This window comes from Petromyzon marinus, chromosome 79, assembly GCF_048934315.1.
Source record: "Petromyzon marinus isolate PM22_M1 ecotype Great Lakes invasive population chromosome 79, UKy_Petmar_22M1.pri1.0, whole genome shotgun sequence".
Classification (NCBI taxonomy): domain Eukaryota; kingdom Metazoa; phylum Chordata; class Hyperoartia; order Petromyzontiformes; family Petromyzontidae; genus Petromyzon; species Petromyzon marinus.
Window position 1 is genome coordinate 21,691,414 of NC_133745.1, and position 16,368 is coordinate 21,707,781.

General features: G+C 51.7%; 1 protein-coding gene across 3 annotated transcripts; it reads right to left on the reverse strand.

The window, feature by feature from the left end:
* Positions 1-3,847: 3,847 nt before the first annotated feature.
* Positions 3,848-16,253, reverse strand: LOC116958524 (uncharacterized). 3 transcript variants are annotated; one of them, XM_032981176.2, is made up of 5 exons: positions 16,042-16,252; positions 15,021-15,070; positions 10,395-10,573; positions 9,414-9,527; positions 3,848-9,118 (listed from the first exon to the last, which is right to left on the reverse strand). In XM_032981176.2, exons 3-5 carry the CDS (start codon positions 10,519-10,521, stop codon positions 7,884-7,886), a joined length of 1,476 nt encoding a protein of 491 aa, XP_032837067.1. In that variant the 5' UTR covers positions 10,522-10,573; positions 15,021-15,070; positions 16,042-16,252; the 3' UTR covers positions 3,848-7,883. The 3 variants fall into 3 exon arrangements, with proteins under 3 accessions (XP_032837067.1, XP_032837068.1, XP_075913110.1); XM_032981177.2 differs by lacking the exon at positions 15,021-15,070 and having other exon boundaries at positions 16,042-16,253; XM_076056995.1 differs by lacking the exons at positions 15,021-15,070; positions 16,042-16,252 and having other exon boundaries at positions 10,395-10,835.
* Positions 16,254-16,368: the final 115 nt, after the last annotated feature.

Genomic DNA, 16,368 nt, shown 5'->3' on the forward strand with positions numbered 1-16,368 from the left:
TTGAGTCTATGGTGCAGTGTTGAGTCTATGGTGCAGTGCTGAGTCTATGGTGCAGTGCTGAGTCTATGGTGCTGTGTTGAGTCTATGATGCAGTGCTGAGTCTATGGTGCAGTGCTGAGTCTATGGTGCAGTGCTGAGTCTATGGGCAGTGCTGAGTCTATGGGGCAGTGTTGAGTCTATGGTGCAGTGTTGAGTCTATGGGGCAGTGTTGAGTCTATGATGCAGTGTTGAGTCTATGGTGCAGTGTTGCGTCTATAGTGCAGTGCTAAGTCTATGGTGCAGTGTTGAGTCTATGGTGCAGTGTTGAGTCTATGGTGCAGTGCTGAGTCTATGGTGCAGTGCTGAGTCTATGGTGCAGTGTTGAGTCTATGGTGCAGTGTTGAGTCTATGGTGCAGTGTTGAGTCTATGATGCAGTGCTGAGTCTATGATGCAGTGCTGAGTCTATGGTGCAGTGTTGACTCTATGATGCAGTGATGAGTCTATGGTGCAGTGCTGAGTCGATGGTGCAGTGCTGAGTCTATGGGCAGTGCTGAGTCTATGGGGCAGTGTTGAGTCTATGGTGCAGTGTTGAGTCTATGGTGCAGTGCTAAGTCTATGGTGCAGTGTTGAATCTATGGTGCAGTGCTGAGTCTATGGTGCAGTGTTGAGTCTATGATGCAGTGCTGAGTCTATGGTGCAGTGCTGAGTCTATGGGCAGTGCTGAGTCTATGGTGCAGTGTTGAGTCTATGGTGCAGTGTTGAGTCTATGATGCAGTGCTGAGTCTATGGTGCAGTGCTGAGTCTATGGTGCAGTGCTGAGTCTATGGGCAGTGCTGAGTCTATGGGGCTGTGTTGAGTCTATGGTGCAGTGTTGAGTCTATGGTGCAGTGTTGAGTCTATGGTGCAGTGTTGAGTCTATGGTGCAGTGTTGAGTCTATGGTGCAGTGTTGAGTCTATGGTGCAGTGCTGAGTCTATGGTGCAGTGCTGAGTCTATGATGCAGTTGTGATGCCGCCGCCACGGAGCTGATCGGCGGGTGGCCCACCTGCGATCTCGCCGCCCCCGAGCGGCGAGGCCGACATTGCTCCACCTCACCCCCCCCCCCCCCCCACCGAAACACACACGCACGCACTCCCCCACCATTAGAGCGCGTGGGGAGACACCCTGGCCGACAGGTTTTCACCCAGAAGCCCTCGTAAAGGGATAATCTTCACGGTTTCCTGCGGCCAGGGAATTGGACGGTCTCCTCCGACGCTAACACACACCGTGGCGCCGTGACTTGAGTAGAAATGACATGTTCACGGCGGGGCTGCCCCGCCACCGCGGTTAGTACGCACCTCACGCACACGGGTCGGCAGGGCAGGTAGGGGGGAGGGCGGAGCCACGAGCGGCGGGAAAGCAGGGTCGCCCTCTGGTTGGATGGCCGCTGAGCAGGTAAATTTAGATGCGGACGTCGCTGAAAGCAACGGCCCGGGGGATGCTGGGATACAGATGGGCCTACCGATTGGCGGGTGATCCCAGCGAGCTGATTGGCCCGCGAGTCGGCACCAGGTAGCCCCTTTGATGTAGAAAGAATAAAGCGGGTCAGGGCGAAGGGAAAAAGCTCTCTGGCTACTCGAGTCAACCCCAGGCCCGTCAACTCCCAAGTCCAGCCGCGCGAACGTCCGTGGGACGTATCGACGCGCCGCGAGGACCAGCCGACAGTGACGATGAACCGTGAGTAAGGGAGGGAGAGAAAGAGGGAGTTGGGACTTAGCTTAAAAAGAAAACCTGAGAGGGTTAAGGGGAGAAGGACAGGTAGAGTATAGTGCCGACTATCGAGAGATAGATTGGTCCTGCCCCGCTGATCCCGACTGACTCGGTTAAATAAGGGCTCGCCGACCCGGTGGAATAAATCGTCGGCGATTAAATAACGGACTGGTGTGGTTTTTGCGAGGGTGTGGAAAGAGAGTGGAAGCGTGGGTGCGCTTGCTGTTCGCGGTGGTCGCCGCGTGTGGAGCGGCGCCGCGTGGGGTGTGTGCACTACAAACCCTCGGCTGCGGACTCCCACGTTGCGAGCGGATACCCAACTCGCACGCATGCCCATCGCATAGCCCTTTAAACCTGTTTAATCCAATCCCCCCAATCGCCGGAGTGGGTACGAACGACGTCGCTTACCGTCTGACCTCTAACCCCCTGTTACCCGCGTGTGATTGGTGCGTGGGACTGCGCGGGCGGGGAGCGTCGCGTTCGAGTGCCGGCGAAGCGCTAGCGGGTCCCAGGGCGGTCGAGGGTGATGCCTCACCGGCAGGAAACCCGGACTCGGGGGGGGGGACAGCACAGGGGGGGGAACAGGAGCGCGGCGACCTTTCCCCGCCCGGTGAGGAGTGCAGCGGCGGCAGCTCCCACACTAGTGGAGAGTCTGGGGGCGTCGGTACTTCGCGGACAGGGTCGCAGGCAGGAGATCCCGGGGGCCGACGACCCTAACATAGTGTTGAGTCTATGGTGCAGTGTTGAGTCTATGGTGCAGTGCTGAGTCTATGGTGCAGTGCTGAGTCTATGGTGCAGTGCTGAGTCTATGGTGCAGTGCTGAGTCTATGGTGCAGTGCTGAGTCTATGGGCAGTGCTGAGTCTATGGGGCAGTGTTGAGTCTATAGTGCAGTGCTAAGTCTATGGTGCAGTGTTGAGTCTATGGTGCAGTGTTGAGTCTATGGTGCAGTGCTGAGTCTATGGGCAGTGCTGAGTCTATGGGGCAGTGTTGAGTCTATAGTGCAGTGCTAAGTCTATGGTGCAGTGTTGAGTCTATGGTGCAGTGTTGAGTCTATGGTGCAGTGCTGAGTCTATGGTGCAGTGCTGAGCCTATGGTGCAGTGCTGAGTCTATGGTGCAGTGCTGAGTCTATGGGCAGTGCTGAGTCTATGGTGCAGTGTTGCGTCTATAGTGCAGTGCTAAGTCTATGGTGCAGTGTTGAGTCTATGGTGCAGTGTTGAGTCTATGGTGGAGTGCTGAGTCTATGGTGCAGTGTTGAGTCTATGGTGCAGTGCTGAGTCTATGGTGCAGTGTTGAGTCTATGATGCAGTGCTGAGTCTATGATGCAGTGCTGAGTCTATGGTGCAGTGTTGACTCTATGATGCAGTGATGAATCTATGGTGCAGTGCTGAGTCTATGGTGCAGTGCTGAGTCTATGGGCAGTGCTGAGTCTATGGGGCAGTGTTGAGTCTATGGTGCAGTGTTGAGTCTATGGTGCAGTGCTAAGTCTATGGTGCAGTGTTGAGTCTATGGTGCAGTGCTGAGTCTATGGTGCAGTGCTGAGTCTATGGTGCAGTGTTGAGTCTATGGTGCAGTGCTGAGTCTATGGTGCAGTGTTGACTCTATGATGCAGTGCTGAGTCTATCATGCAGTGTTGAGTCTATGTTGCAGTGTTGAGTCTATGGTGCAGTGCTAAGTCTATGATGCAGTGCTGAGTCTATGATGCAGTGTTGAGTCTATGATGCAGTGCTGAGTCTATGGTGCAGTGCTGAGTCTATGATGCAGTGTTGAGTCTATGGTGCAGTGTTGACTCTATGATGCAGTGCTGAGTCTATGATGCAGTGTTGAGTCTATGGTGCGGTGTTGAGTCTATGGTGCAGTGCTGAGTCTATGGTGCGGTGTTGAGTCTATGGTGCAGTGTTGAGTCTATGGTGCAGTGCTGAGTCTATGATGCAGTGCCGAGTTCCTGCAGACATCGTGGTGCTGACCCATTCAGTGACCACGGTTCCACGTTACAACGCGCGTCGCGTCGAGAATCGCCGCGCGTGACAGCGCATCCGAAACGCGTCGCTCCGACGATTCGTCTCGTGGGTCAGCAACGCTTTCGCGCACATCCACGCGAGAAGGGAGCCTTCGCCAACCCCCCCCCGACCCCCCGCGCTTAGGAGGCAAAGCGCGTTTATTTGATCGGCGAGCAGAAAAAAAGAACCATCGCACAAACTCGGGTCATGCTCGCGGGAGCAGAGTCGGCAGCGGCTTTTGGGCGGCCGTCGAACGAAGGCGGCGGTCGACGCGTCGCGTACTTCTGCGGCCGTCTGGAACGCTCTCCCCTCCGATGTCAGGAAGCCACCGGAGGCCAAGCTACGCACTTTTAAGTCATCTAGATTGACGAACTAATTTGTTTAGAACTGCTTCTTGTTGTTGTTGTGTTTAGGTTGTTGTCCACCCCCCCGCCCCATACCCTTTACCTCTGATTGGCTACGCACGTTGCAAAAGAAGTTCAACATACATACATACAAAGCAACTAAGCTAATTTAACATTGTTTTAATGGCTCGGTGAGCACTGCATTAACAGTTTGGCGCTGCAGTAAATGCCGCCCGTCCGTCCGTCCATCCTGAACCACCCAAATTGCAACTCTCGTCCATCGCATGACCAGCTTTGCTCACGTCTCTGCGTCTGACGGCGCAACTTTTCCTAGCCAGTCAACGCACGAAGCGCCTCGAAACTCACCGAACACCAAACTCTCTCACGCTCTCGTGGGTTCAGCCACGGAGCTCCCTTCCCGCTCGTGGCGCGGCTCGACCAATTTCGCGGTTCCGACCGCCACATTCCTGCTGTACAGCGTCGTGACTGCACTGCTCACGGTGACGATGACGACGATGACGACGACGCTGCTGCTACTGCTGCGGAACAAACACGGCGACATCTCCCGTCTCCTCTCCCCCCGTCTCGTCTCCCCTCGTCTCGTCTCCATCTCATCTCCCCCCGTCTCCGTCTCGTCTCTATCTCCGTCTCGTCTCCCCCCGTCTCGTCTCCATCTCGTCTCCCCCCATCTCCGTCTCGTCTCTATCTCCGTCTCGTCTCCCCTCATCTCGTCTCCGTCTCCTCTCCGTCTCCCCCCGTCTCGTCTCCATCTCATCTCCCCCCGTCTCATCTCCGTCTCATCTCCGTCTCCCCCTCATCTAGTTTCCGTCTCCATCTCCTCTCCGTCTCGTCTCCGTCTCATCTCCCCCCGTCTCGTCTCCGTCTCCTCTCCGTCTCGTCTCCGTCTCATCTCCCCCCGTCTCGTCTCCGTCTCCCCCCGTCTCCGTCTCCTCTCCATCTCCCCCCGTCTCCGTCTCGTCTCCTCTCCATTTCCTCTCCGTCTCCGTCTCGTCTGCCCCCGTCTCCAGAGTGGCCTATCGCAGGCCCCAGGCCACGTGGCGATGTTCCCAGCCTCCAGTGATGAGGCAGCGGAGTTCAGCCGCCCGGTGTACCGTACCGTACACGGATACCACCTGTACAGTACACGAATACCACCTTATAGTACTGTACACGAATACCACCTGTACGGTACTGTGCGTGCATACACCACACGCAGTACTGGTGTGTACAGCACACGGATATGTGTACACTACTGTGTGCGGATACCACGTGCACAGTACTGTACAAGGATACCACGTGTACAGTACTTGTTTTTTTCATTCTATACATTTAACGAACAATTTAGATTTTTTTTTACACTTGACAAAATACTTCCCGTTTGGTGCTTGTTGGGTCGACGCAGGGTAACAACGTAACAACAAAGGTAGGTCCGTGGGTGTCCATACTACGCTGAGCGCCGAACCAAACCACAGTGTACCGCTTCCCTTTGACCCGCACTCGGTTCAAGCAGAAAAAAATCCCCACCGCCGCACCTCCGTAAGCTAGGCCTCGGCAAGGTAAGGTAAAAGGTAAAAACGAGCCTACCTTTACCCTACCTTTTACCTTACCACAATACAATCACTCTACCCTACCTTTTACCCTTCAGCAGGTAAGGTAAAAGGTTCAAAGCAACGAGCCTACCTTTACCCTACCTTTTACCTTACCACAATACAATCACTCTACCCTACCTTTTACCCTTCAGCAGGTAAGGTAAAAGGTTCAAAGCAACGAGCCTACCTTTACCCTACCTTTTACCCTTACCCCATACAAACCCGATTACAGGGTAATTACTGGGGTACTACTACACATGAAAAAGGTTTATAACAGGCAAATGTTAGGTAGAGCGCTTTATTCATATAGAATACTCTCAATGATTCCAATATTACATGCTTTCTTTTAATTCACTCTGTTGTTGTATCCTCAAATCTTGTAACTCAATTTTAACCCACTTCCCAATGTGGTTTCGACTGCAAACTTGGTATACTTATGTCACACTGATGACAATACTAAATTCCATCATTAAAAATAAAATAAAAAATATTTTTAAACATTCTTTTACATGTTATGTTTCGGCTTGGGTCTAATTGTCCACTGTCAACTGACGTTGGCTGTAATTGGCCACTTCCTAGAGTCGTCGACTCGTGGAGTTCTGCCATTGCTAGTAGGGTACACGGCGTGTTTTGAAAACAAGTTTTGTTTAAAATATTACTTATTAAATCGAGGCCACTGACTGCGCCACGGAGCTTTTAGCGGTAAACAAGGCACCGCATTTACCGGGTAATTCTTCCGAGCTACCTTTACCCTACCCTTTACCTTACCCCTTGGCATGTCGACACCTTTACCTTTACCCTTTTACCCGGTAAAAAAGGTAAATTACCTTACCTTGCCGAGGCCTACCGTAAGCTACGTACGGTGGTGCGCGAAAGAGGTTCAACGTACAAAGACAAAGATCCCCCGTGTAGCCTTAACAGACTGTAGGGACAAGTGCTGTTAACGAGCACCTATGAAGGCCGGAACGGTACACGAGGGGGTGGGTGTTCAACACCACGCCCGACCGCCTTTGTCTCCCCAGTGGCGATGTTTACACACCGCACCAGGTACTCATTTGAGGCGGAGTCGACCTAGGGGAGGCCCAGGACCGGTTTAGATAATCGTCACTGGTGTTGGTCGTGAGCGGGAATCGAACCCGGGTCGCCAGGTTCATAGCGCAGCGTAGCGCTATGAACCGCTACACTACCGCTACACTACCGCTCCTCACACACACACACGCGCAAGCGTACGCAACAATTCAACCACAATGCACTTGACGGTTCCTCCTTCCCTGCTGATCTAAAAGTTCCTGAGTCTTGGCCATTCCGCGGTGCGTTGTTGGTTGGGCTACCGTGTGCCCGCCCGCTCCACATCACCGCGATTTCGCTTTCGCGCACCGTGTTGGAATTTTTTTTTTGGAAAGCATCTACCGCTGTCAAGTGAGGGACCAGACCTGCGCGGTGGAATTCGGCCTCTTCAAAGTGGAACTGGGATTCCATTTAACACGTAGCGGCAGGAGGCTTTTGCGATCAACGTTATCCATGACGGAGGTTTTTGGGTTTAGATCGCGTAAATGTGTCGTTAAACCTGCCACCACCTGACACAGCCAATTAGGTAAGGGGTTAACCCCTTCTCCCCCCACCCACCCCACCTCTAGCCTTTGCACCTGATTGGCTAACAAGTGATGACATCACATGCATCCCTCTATTTAAGACCGAAGCAGGGGGAGGATTTTCTCTGCAACTCTGTGGCTGTCGCCAGACGATGCCGGTTGTTGTTGTAACTACTGGAGAAACATCACGGCTACTCGAATTGTAAACGATGCGGTGGGTTTACTCTCCAACACACAGCAACCGGTGAGTGCTGAACTAGTGACTAACTGGCACCACGTTCCGTTTACGTGACAAACCCCTTCACTTAATTTGTTTGTGTCGGGTGGCGGCGGGCTTAACGACACTTTTACATTAACGCGCTCCAACCCCAAAACCTCTATGATGGGATTCCATTGATGCAAGCAGGTTTCCCAGATGACGCAAAGGTATACTTGATAAATAAACACCGGAGTGGGATGAATAGGTGGTAAGAATGTGCATGGGAACACGATTAAACCTGATTATGGATTAATTCAACCAAAAACGTGCTTCTGCAGCTTCCCAATGTCAGCAACAGCCAAGACTCCAGTGGCTGTCAAGCCAAAGAGTTTAAAGCGACGCCTCTGAACGTTAAACGGCCCACGCTCGGCTTCAAGACTCGTAGTGATTAAGACACTTGATGTGAAAGTTGAGGTTCGAAAGGTCCGCAAAGTTCCTCCCGCACACGAAGCACTTGTACGGCTTCTGCACGTTGTGCGTCTTCGTGTGCTTGTCGCGGGCCGACGGGCTCACGAAGCCCTTCTCGCAGATCGGGCACTGGTGCGGCTTCTCGCCCGTGTGGGTCATCATGTGGATCTTCAGCGCCGACAGGTGTACGAACTCCTTCTCGCACAGGGCGCACCTGTGCGACTTCCTGTCCGAGTGGGTCATCAGGTGGCTCTTGAGGGTCGAAAAATGCGTGAAGGTCTTCGCGCACAGGTCGCACTTGTGCGGCTTCTCGCCCGTGTGCGTCTTCATGTGGACGTTGAGCGTGGATACCTGCTTGAAGTCCTTCCCGCACACGGAGCACTTGTGCGGCTTCTCTCCCGTGTGGCTCATCATGTGATTCTTGAGAGACTTCGACTCGATGAAGCCCTTGCCGCACGCGGGGCACCGGTGCGGCTTCTCGCCCGTGTGGATCTTGACGTGGCTCCTGAGGTTGGAGAGGTGCGCGAAGGTCTTGCCGCACGTCGGGCACTCGTGCGGCCTCTCGCCCGTGTGGATCAGGAGGTGGCCCTTGAGCGTCGACGAGTCCGTGAAGGTCTTCCCGCACACCGAGCACATGTACGGCTTCTCGTCCGTGTGCTTCATCATGTGCCTCTTGAGGGCGAACGACTGGATGAATCCCTTTTCGCAAAGCGAGCACCGGTACGGCTTCTCCCCCGTGTGGATCATCGCGTGGCTCTTGAGGGCCGACGACTTTCGGAAACCCTTCCCGCACACGGAGCACTCCAGGGGCCGCTCCCCGGTGTGCGTCATCGCGTGGCTCTTGAGGCGCGACGGGCAGGAGAATCCCTTGCCGCACAGGGAGCACCGGTGGGACTTCTTCTCATCGCGGGCCTTCTGGTCGATCGTCGAACACTTCCGACTCCGGCTGTCCTCCAGGACCACCTCAATCTCGGCCACGTCCGACGAAAGCGCCCCGTCTCTACGTGAGCTCCGTGACCCTCTCCGAAGCCTCCCTTTGGAACCGCTGGCCTCGAAGGCTTCCTCGTCATCGCGGTCGTCAGCATCCCCCTCGTCGGAATGAAGGTCTCGCTCATCGGATTGAAGATCCTCACCGCTAAGGTCCTCTCCTTCGGACTCAGAGTCTTCTCCTTTCAAACGAATGTCGGATTCTTCCTGACCTAGGAAGCGAAACGTTGAGAGTTGAGGCTCAGTGCGAAGTCACACACGGGACAACGTCGGTTCGTGATGCGTACGCAGTAAAGGAGGAATGGTAAGAAATGGACAAGCAAGCCAATGTTCAGATGATTTTCAAATTATTATTATTTAGAGTATTACAACCGACAAAGGATTTAAAATCATGCAGTAGATGGGGGACAGTCGAGTCTCATCACCGTAATCTTACCAGGAGACAAACACACTTACTATCAAGACTATGAATCCCTGCAGTCACGAAAGCTTTAAATCAACACTTACTATCCTCGGTGTCTTCACTCTTCACTTTCACCCGTGGCCACGTCTCATTCCTCGGCTTTTCCTGATCAGCTTTCCCGTCGCGTGGCTGCACCGGCAAAGAGGCTGCCATCTCATCTGCCCAAAGTCAGAGCACAGCAGAACTACTGGACATCCGTGAACACTATTGGACATCTGTGAACGCTACTGGACATCCGTTAACACTACTGGACATCCGTTAACGCTACTGGACATCCGTTAACGCGACTGGACATCCGTTAACACTACTGGACATCCGTGAACACTACTGGACATCCGTGAACACTATTGGACATCCGTTAACACTACTGGACATCCGTGAACACTACTGGACATCCGTTAACACTACTGGACATCTGTGAAAAAGAGCTTTATAGCTCATCGGATTCCTCCAGTATAAATTTATAGGACTACATTACCCCCCCCCACCCCACTTCTCCTCTGGTCTTCGCACCTGATAGGCTTACTGCAGTAATGATGGCACACTTTTACTCCCCCTCTAAGGCCGGAAGACTTCTTCTCAATTGTTGGCTAATCGCCTGATGGAAGCTGCTGTCTGTTATTGTAATCACCAACGAAACGTCGTCAGCTACTCGAATGCGTCAATGTTGCTGCGGGTTTAACTCTCCCAACACACAACAACACAACCGGTTTAGTGCTGAACTAAGTACCTAATCAGCCACGTGTTGTTTCGGTGACACCCCTGCCCCCCCCCCCCCCCCCCCCCTCACTCATTGGCCATGTCGGGTAGTGGTGGTGGTGGCAGATTTAACGACACAACGTTTATATCCACGCGATCTAACCGAAACAACAAAACGCCCAAACCTTTATTGTGGATGTTGGTCGCGAAAGCCCCACGACTACCGCTACTACTCCTACGCGTTCAACCGACTCAATGCTAATGCCGCCCGCTCGCCCTGCGACTTTGCAGCCTGAAGGGAAAAGTGCGGGGAAGAATTCGCTCACCGGCGGCGGCATGAACATCCTCGCGCTGCGCGTCTCCTCCAAGGGGCGGCGTCTCACGGCCGGGGTCCCCTCCAGCGTCTCGCCCGACGGGCGACTGCCCCTCCTCGGACGACGGAGCCTCGGACATGCCCTCGTCGCTGACCGTGATGCAGAACGTGAAGAACCAGTGGCATCTACATCTACAAAACGTGAAGAACCAGTGGCATCTAAATTTCGATTTAAAGCTTTCGTGACTGCAAGGATTCATCTTCTTTGGTTCTTTCGGTAAAGTTACGTAGAACAAGAATAAACTAATAAATTGATAAAATAAAATAACACAATAATATTCTCACGACGTTTCGGCCACAACACAAGCGGCCTTCATCAGGTGAAGGGACGAGACTGTCTGGAGGACAGCGCTGGAGTGAAAAAGCCACGCTCAGATTGCGACCTTTAAGCTGTGTGAGAAGAAACAAAGCGCCTTGACAAAGGAATTAGCATTGAATTAAGCATTGAAATGGCGGAGTGATTAGCTTGTGACTGGTCACATGTACAGAATGTGAAGAACCAGTGGCATCTACATTTGTAGATCGTGAAGAATCAGTGGAATCTACATCTACAGAACGTGAAGAACCAGTGGCATCTACATCTGCAGAATGTGAAGAACCAGTGGCATCTACGTATACAGAACGTGAAGAACCAGTGGCATCTACATCTGCAGAACGTGAAGAACCAGTAGCATCTACATCTGCAGAACGTGAAGAACCAGTGGCATCAACATCTACAGAAAGTGAAGAACCAGTGGCATCTACATCTACAGAACGTGAAGAACCAGTGGCATCTACATCTACAGAACGTGAAGAACCAGTGGCATCTACATCTGCAGAACGTGAAGAACCAGTGGTATCTACAACTGCAGAACGTGAAGAACCAGTGGCATCTACATCTGCAGAACGTGAAGAACCAGTGGTATCTACATCTGCAGAACGTGAAGAACCATTGGTATCTACATCTACAGAACGTGAAGAACCAGTGGCATCTACATCTACAGAACGTGAAGAACCAGTGGCATCTACTTTTGCAGAACGTGAAGAACCAGTGGCATCTACATCTGCAGAACGTGAAGAACCAGTAGCATCTACATCTGCAGAACGTGAAGAACCAGTGGCATCAACATCTACAGAAAGTGAAGAACCAGTGGCATCTACATCTACAGAACGTGAAGAACCAGTGGCATCTACATCTACAGAACGTGAAGAACCAGTGGCATCTACATCTGCAGAACGTGAAGAACCAGTGGCATCTACATCTGCAGAACGTGAAGAACCAGTGGCATCTACATCTGCAGAACATGAAGAACCGGTGGCATCTACATCTGCAGAAGGTGAAGAACCGGTGGCATCTACATCTGCAGAAGGTGAAGAACCAGTGGCATCTACATCTGCCGAACGTGAAGAACGAGTGGCATCTACATCTGCAGAACATGAAAAACCGGTGGCATCTACATCTGCAGAAGGTGAAGAACCGGTGGCATCTACATCTGCAGAAGGTGAAGAACCAGTGGCATCTACATCTGTAGAGCGTGAAGAACCAGTGGCATCTACATCTGCAGAACATGAAGAACCAGTGGCATCTACATCTGCAGAACGTGAATAACCAGTGGCATCTACTTCTGCAGAACGTGAAGAACCAGTGGCATCTACATCTGTATAACGTGAAGAACCAGTGGCATCTACATCTGCAGAACGTGAAGAACCGTGGCATCTACATCTGTACAACGTGAAGAACCAGTGGCATCTACATCTGCAGAACGTGAAGAACCAGTGGCATCTACATCTGCAGAACGTGAAGAACCAGTGGCATCTACATCTGTAGAACGTGAAGAACCAGTGGCATCTACATCTGCAGAACGTGAAGAACCAGTGGCATCTACATCTACAGAACGTGAAGAACCAGTGGCATCTACATCTACAGAACGTGAATAACCAGTGGCATCTACATCTGCAGAACGTGAAGAAGCAGTGGCATCTACATCTGCAGAACGTGAAGAACCAGTGGCATCTACATCTGTAGAACGTGAAGAACCAGTGGTATCTACATGTACAGAACGTGACTAACCAGTGGCATCTACATCTGCAGAAGGTGAAGAACCAGTGGCATCTACATCTGCAGAACGTGAAGAACCAGTGGCATATACATCTGCAGAACGTGAAGAACCAGTGGCATCTACATCTACAGAACGTGAGGAACCAGTGGCATCTACATCTGCCGAAGGTGAAGAACCAGTGGCATCTACATCTGCAGAACGTGAAGAACCAGTGGCAACTACATCTGTAGAACGTGAAGAACCAGTGGTATCTACATCTGTAGAACGTAAAGAACCAGTGGCATCTACATCTGCAGAACATGAAGAACCAGTGGCATCTACATCTGCAGAACGTGAAGAACCAGTGGCATCTACATCTGCAGAACGTGAAGAACCAGTGGCATCTACATCTGTAGAACGTGAAGAACCAGTGGCATCTACATCTGTAGAACGTGAAGAACCAGTGGCATCTACATCTGTAGAACGTGAAGAACCAGTGGCATCTACATCTACAGAACGTGAAGGACCAGTGGCATCTATATCTGTAGAACGCAAAGAACCAGTGGCATCTACATCTGCAGAACATGAAGAACCAGTGGCATCTACATCCGCAGAACGTGAAGGACCAGTGGCATCTATATCTTTAGAACGCAAAGACCCAGTGGCATCTACATCTACAGAACGTGAAGAACCAGTGGCATCTACATCTGCAGAACGTGAGGAACCAGTGGCATCTACATCTGTAGAACGTAAAGAACCAGTGGCATCTACATCTACAGAACGTGAAGAACCAGTGGCATCTACTGAACGTCAATAACCAGTGGCATCTACATCTGCAGAACGTGAAGACCCAGTGGCATCTACAACTGCAGAACGTGAGGAACCAGTGGCATCTACATCTGCAGAACGTGAAGAACCAGTGGCATCTACATCTACAGAACGTGAAGAACCAGTGGCATCTACATCTACAGAACGTGAATAACCAGTGGCATCTACATCTGCAGAACGTGAAGAAGCAGTGGCATCTACATCTGCAGAACGTGAGGAACCAGTGGTATATACATCTGCAGAAGGTGAAGAACCAGTGGTATCTACATGTACAGAACGTGACTAACCAGTGGCATCTACATCTGCAGAAGGTGAAGAACCAGTGGCATCTACATCTGCAGAACGTGAAGAACCAGTGACATATACATCTGCAGAACGTGAAGAACCAGTGGCATCTACATCTGCAGAAGGTGAAGAACCAGTGGCATCTACATCTACAGAACGTGAGGAACCAGTGGCATCTACATCTGCAGAAGGTGAAGAACCAGTGGCATCTACATCTGCAGAACGTGAAGAACCAGTGGCATCTACATCTGTAGAACGTGAAGAACCAGTGGTATCTACATCTGTAGAACGTGAAGAACCAGTGGCATCTACATCTGCAGAACATGAAGAACCAGTGGCATCTACATCTGCAGAACGTGAAGAACCAGTGGCATCTACATCTGCAGAACGTGAAGAACCAGTGGCATCTACATCTGTAGAACGTGAAGAACCAGTGGCATCTACATCTGCAGAACGTGAAGAACCAGTGGGATTTACATCTGCAGAACGTGAAGAACCAGTGGCATCTACATCTGCAGAACGTGAAGAACCAGTGGCATCTACATCTGTAAAACGTGAAGAACCAGTGGCATCTACATCTGCAGAACGTGAAGAACCAGTGGCATCTACATCTGTAGAACGTGAAGAACCAGTGGCATCTACATCTGTAGAACGTGAAGAACCAGTGGCATCTACATCTGTAGAACGTGAAGAACCAGTGGCATCTACATCTGTAGAACGTGAAGAACCAGTGGCATCTACATCTGTAGAACGTGAAGAACCAGTGGCATCTACATCTACAGAACGTGAAGGACCAGTGGCATCTATATCTGTAGAACGCAAAGAACCAGTGGCATCTACATCTGCAGAACATGAAGAACCAGTGGCATCTACATCTGCAGAACGTGAAGGACCAGTGGCATCTATATCTGTAGAACGCAAAGACCCAGTGGCACCTACATCTACAGAACGTGAAGAACCAGTGGCATCTACATCTGCAGAACGTTAGGAACCAGTGGCATCTACATCTGTAGAACGTAAAGAACCAGTGGCATCTACATCTACAGAACGTGAAGAACCAGTGGCATCTACTGAACGTCAATAACCAGTGGCATCTACATCTGCAGAACGTGAAGAACCAGTGGCATCTACAACTGCAGAACGTGAGGAACCAGTGGCATCTACAGAACGTGAGGAACCAGTGGCATCTACAGAACGTGAATAACCAGTGGCATCTACATCTGCAGAAGGTGAACAACCAGTGGCATCTACAGAACGTGAGGAACCAGTGGCATCTACAGAACGTGAATAACCAGTGGCATCTACATCTGCAGAAGGTGAATAACCAGTGGCATCTACATCTGCAGAAGGTGAACAACCAGTGGCATCTACATCTGCAGAATATTAAGCAACTTTTAAAGCCATTTCCCGTGTTTAGTGCACGCGCAGTACAACACGTTTGTACTTACGACCAGACAGACCACCTGGAACACAACTCGTTTGTAAGTAGAGGCAGTCCCTGCAAGGTCATCGCACACACAGAGAGAGAGAGACCCATATTCATTGAGTAATTTGGTTGCAGGAATAGGAGGGAGGCATGGGAGCAGATGAATAGGAGGTGCAGCAGGGATAGAAGGATAGAGGAGCAGGAATGAGAGCAGGAGGATGAAGAGGAGCAGGAATGCGAGCAGGAGGATGAATATGAGGAATGAGAACAGGAGGATGAATAGGAGGAATGAGAGGTGGATGAATAGGAGGAATGAGAACAGGAGGATGAAGAGGAGCAGGAATGAGAGCAGGAGGATGAATGAGGAATGAGAGCAGGGGGATGAATAGGAGGAATGAGAGCAGGAGGATGAATGAGGAATGAGAGCAGGAGGATGAATAGGAGGAGGAATGAGAACAGGAGGATGAATAGGAGGAATGAGAGCAGGAGGATGAATAGGAGGAATGAGAACAGGAGGATGAATAGGAGCAGGAATGAGAGCAGGAGGATGAATGAGGAATGAGAGCAGGAGGATGAATATGAGGAATGAGAGCAGGAGGATGAAGAGGAGGAGGAGGATGAAGAGGAGCAGCAGGAACAGGACGATGAGAAGCAGCAGGAATAGGAATAGGGTGAAGAATAGGAGGGAGGAATGGGAGCAGATGAATAGGAGGTGCAGCGGGAATATAAGGGGATAGGAATAGGATAGGGTGAGGAATAGGAGGAAGATGACGATGAGAAGCAGCAGGAATAGGAGGAGCAGCAGGAATAGGAGGATGAAGAGGAATAGAAGGAATGAGGAGGAGGAATGAGAAGGAACAGGAGGAACAGGAGGAATGAGGAGGAATAGGAGCAGGAGGAATGAGGAGGAATGAGGAGGAGGAGGAATAGGAGGAATGAGGAGGGATAGGAGGAATGAGGAGTAATGAGGAGCAGGAGGAATGAGGAGGGACAGGAGGAATGAGGAGGAATGATGAGGAGGAGGGATAGGAGGCGGCTCGCACCAGGAGGAGGAATGAGCAGCAGCAGGCGCCTCGCTCTGCCCCCACGCCGAGCAGCGTCGGCTCAGCCCGAGGACCTTCCCAGGGTAGTGGGGGGGCGGTAGTGGTGGTGGGGGGGGGGTGGAGCGAGAGGACCCCCACGAGTGTGGGGGCAGCAGCAGCAGAGAGGCGAGATAACGCAGGAGACGCTTCACTTGCAGAGCGGCAGTGGCGGCGGTGGTGGTGGTGCAGCTCTCTCCACTCCAAGCCGGTTGGAGGAAGAGTGGGCGGGGTCACGGGTAGGGGCGGGGTCACAAAATTGAGGGCGCGGCCACGAATCGAGTGAGCGGG

Coding starts and splice junctions, on each gene's coding strand:
- LOC116958524 (XM_076056995.1), bottom strand. CDS start 10,641: ATGAATCCTTGCAGTCACGAAAGCTTTAAATCGAAATTTAGATGCCAC. Junction 9,528..10,394: donor GGATGTTCATGCCGCCGCCG/GTGAGCGAATTC, acceptor GACTTTGGGCAG/ATGAGATGGCAGCCTCTTTG. Junction 9,119..9,413: donor GAGTGAAGACACCGAGGATA/GTAAGTGTTGAT, acceptor TTCGCTTCCTAG/GTCAGGAAGAATCCGACATT.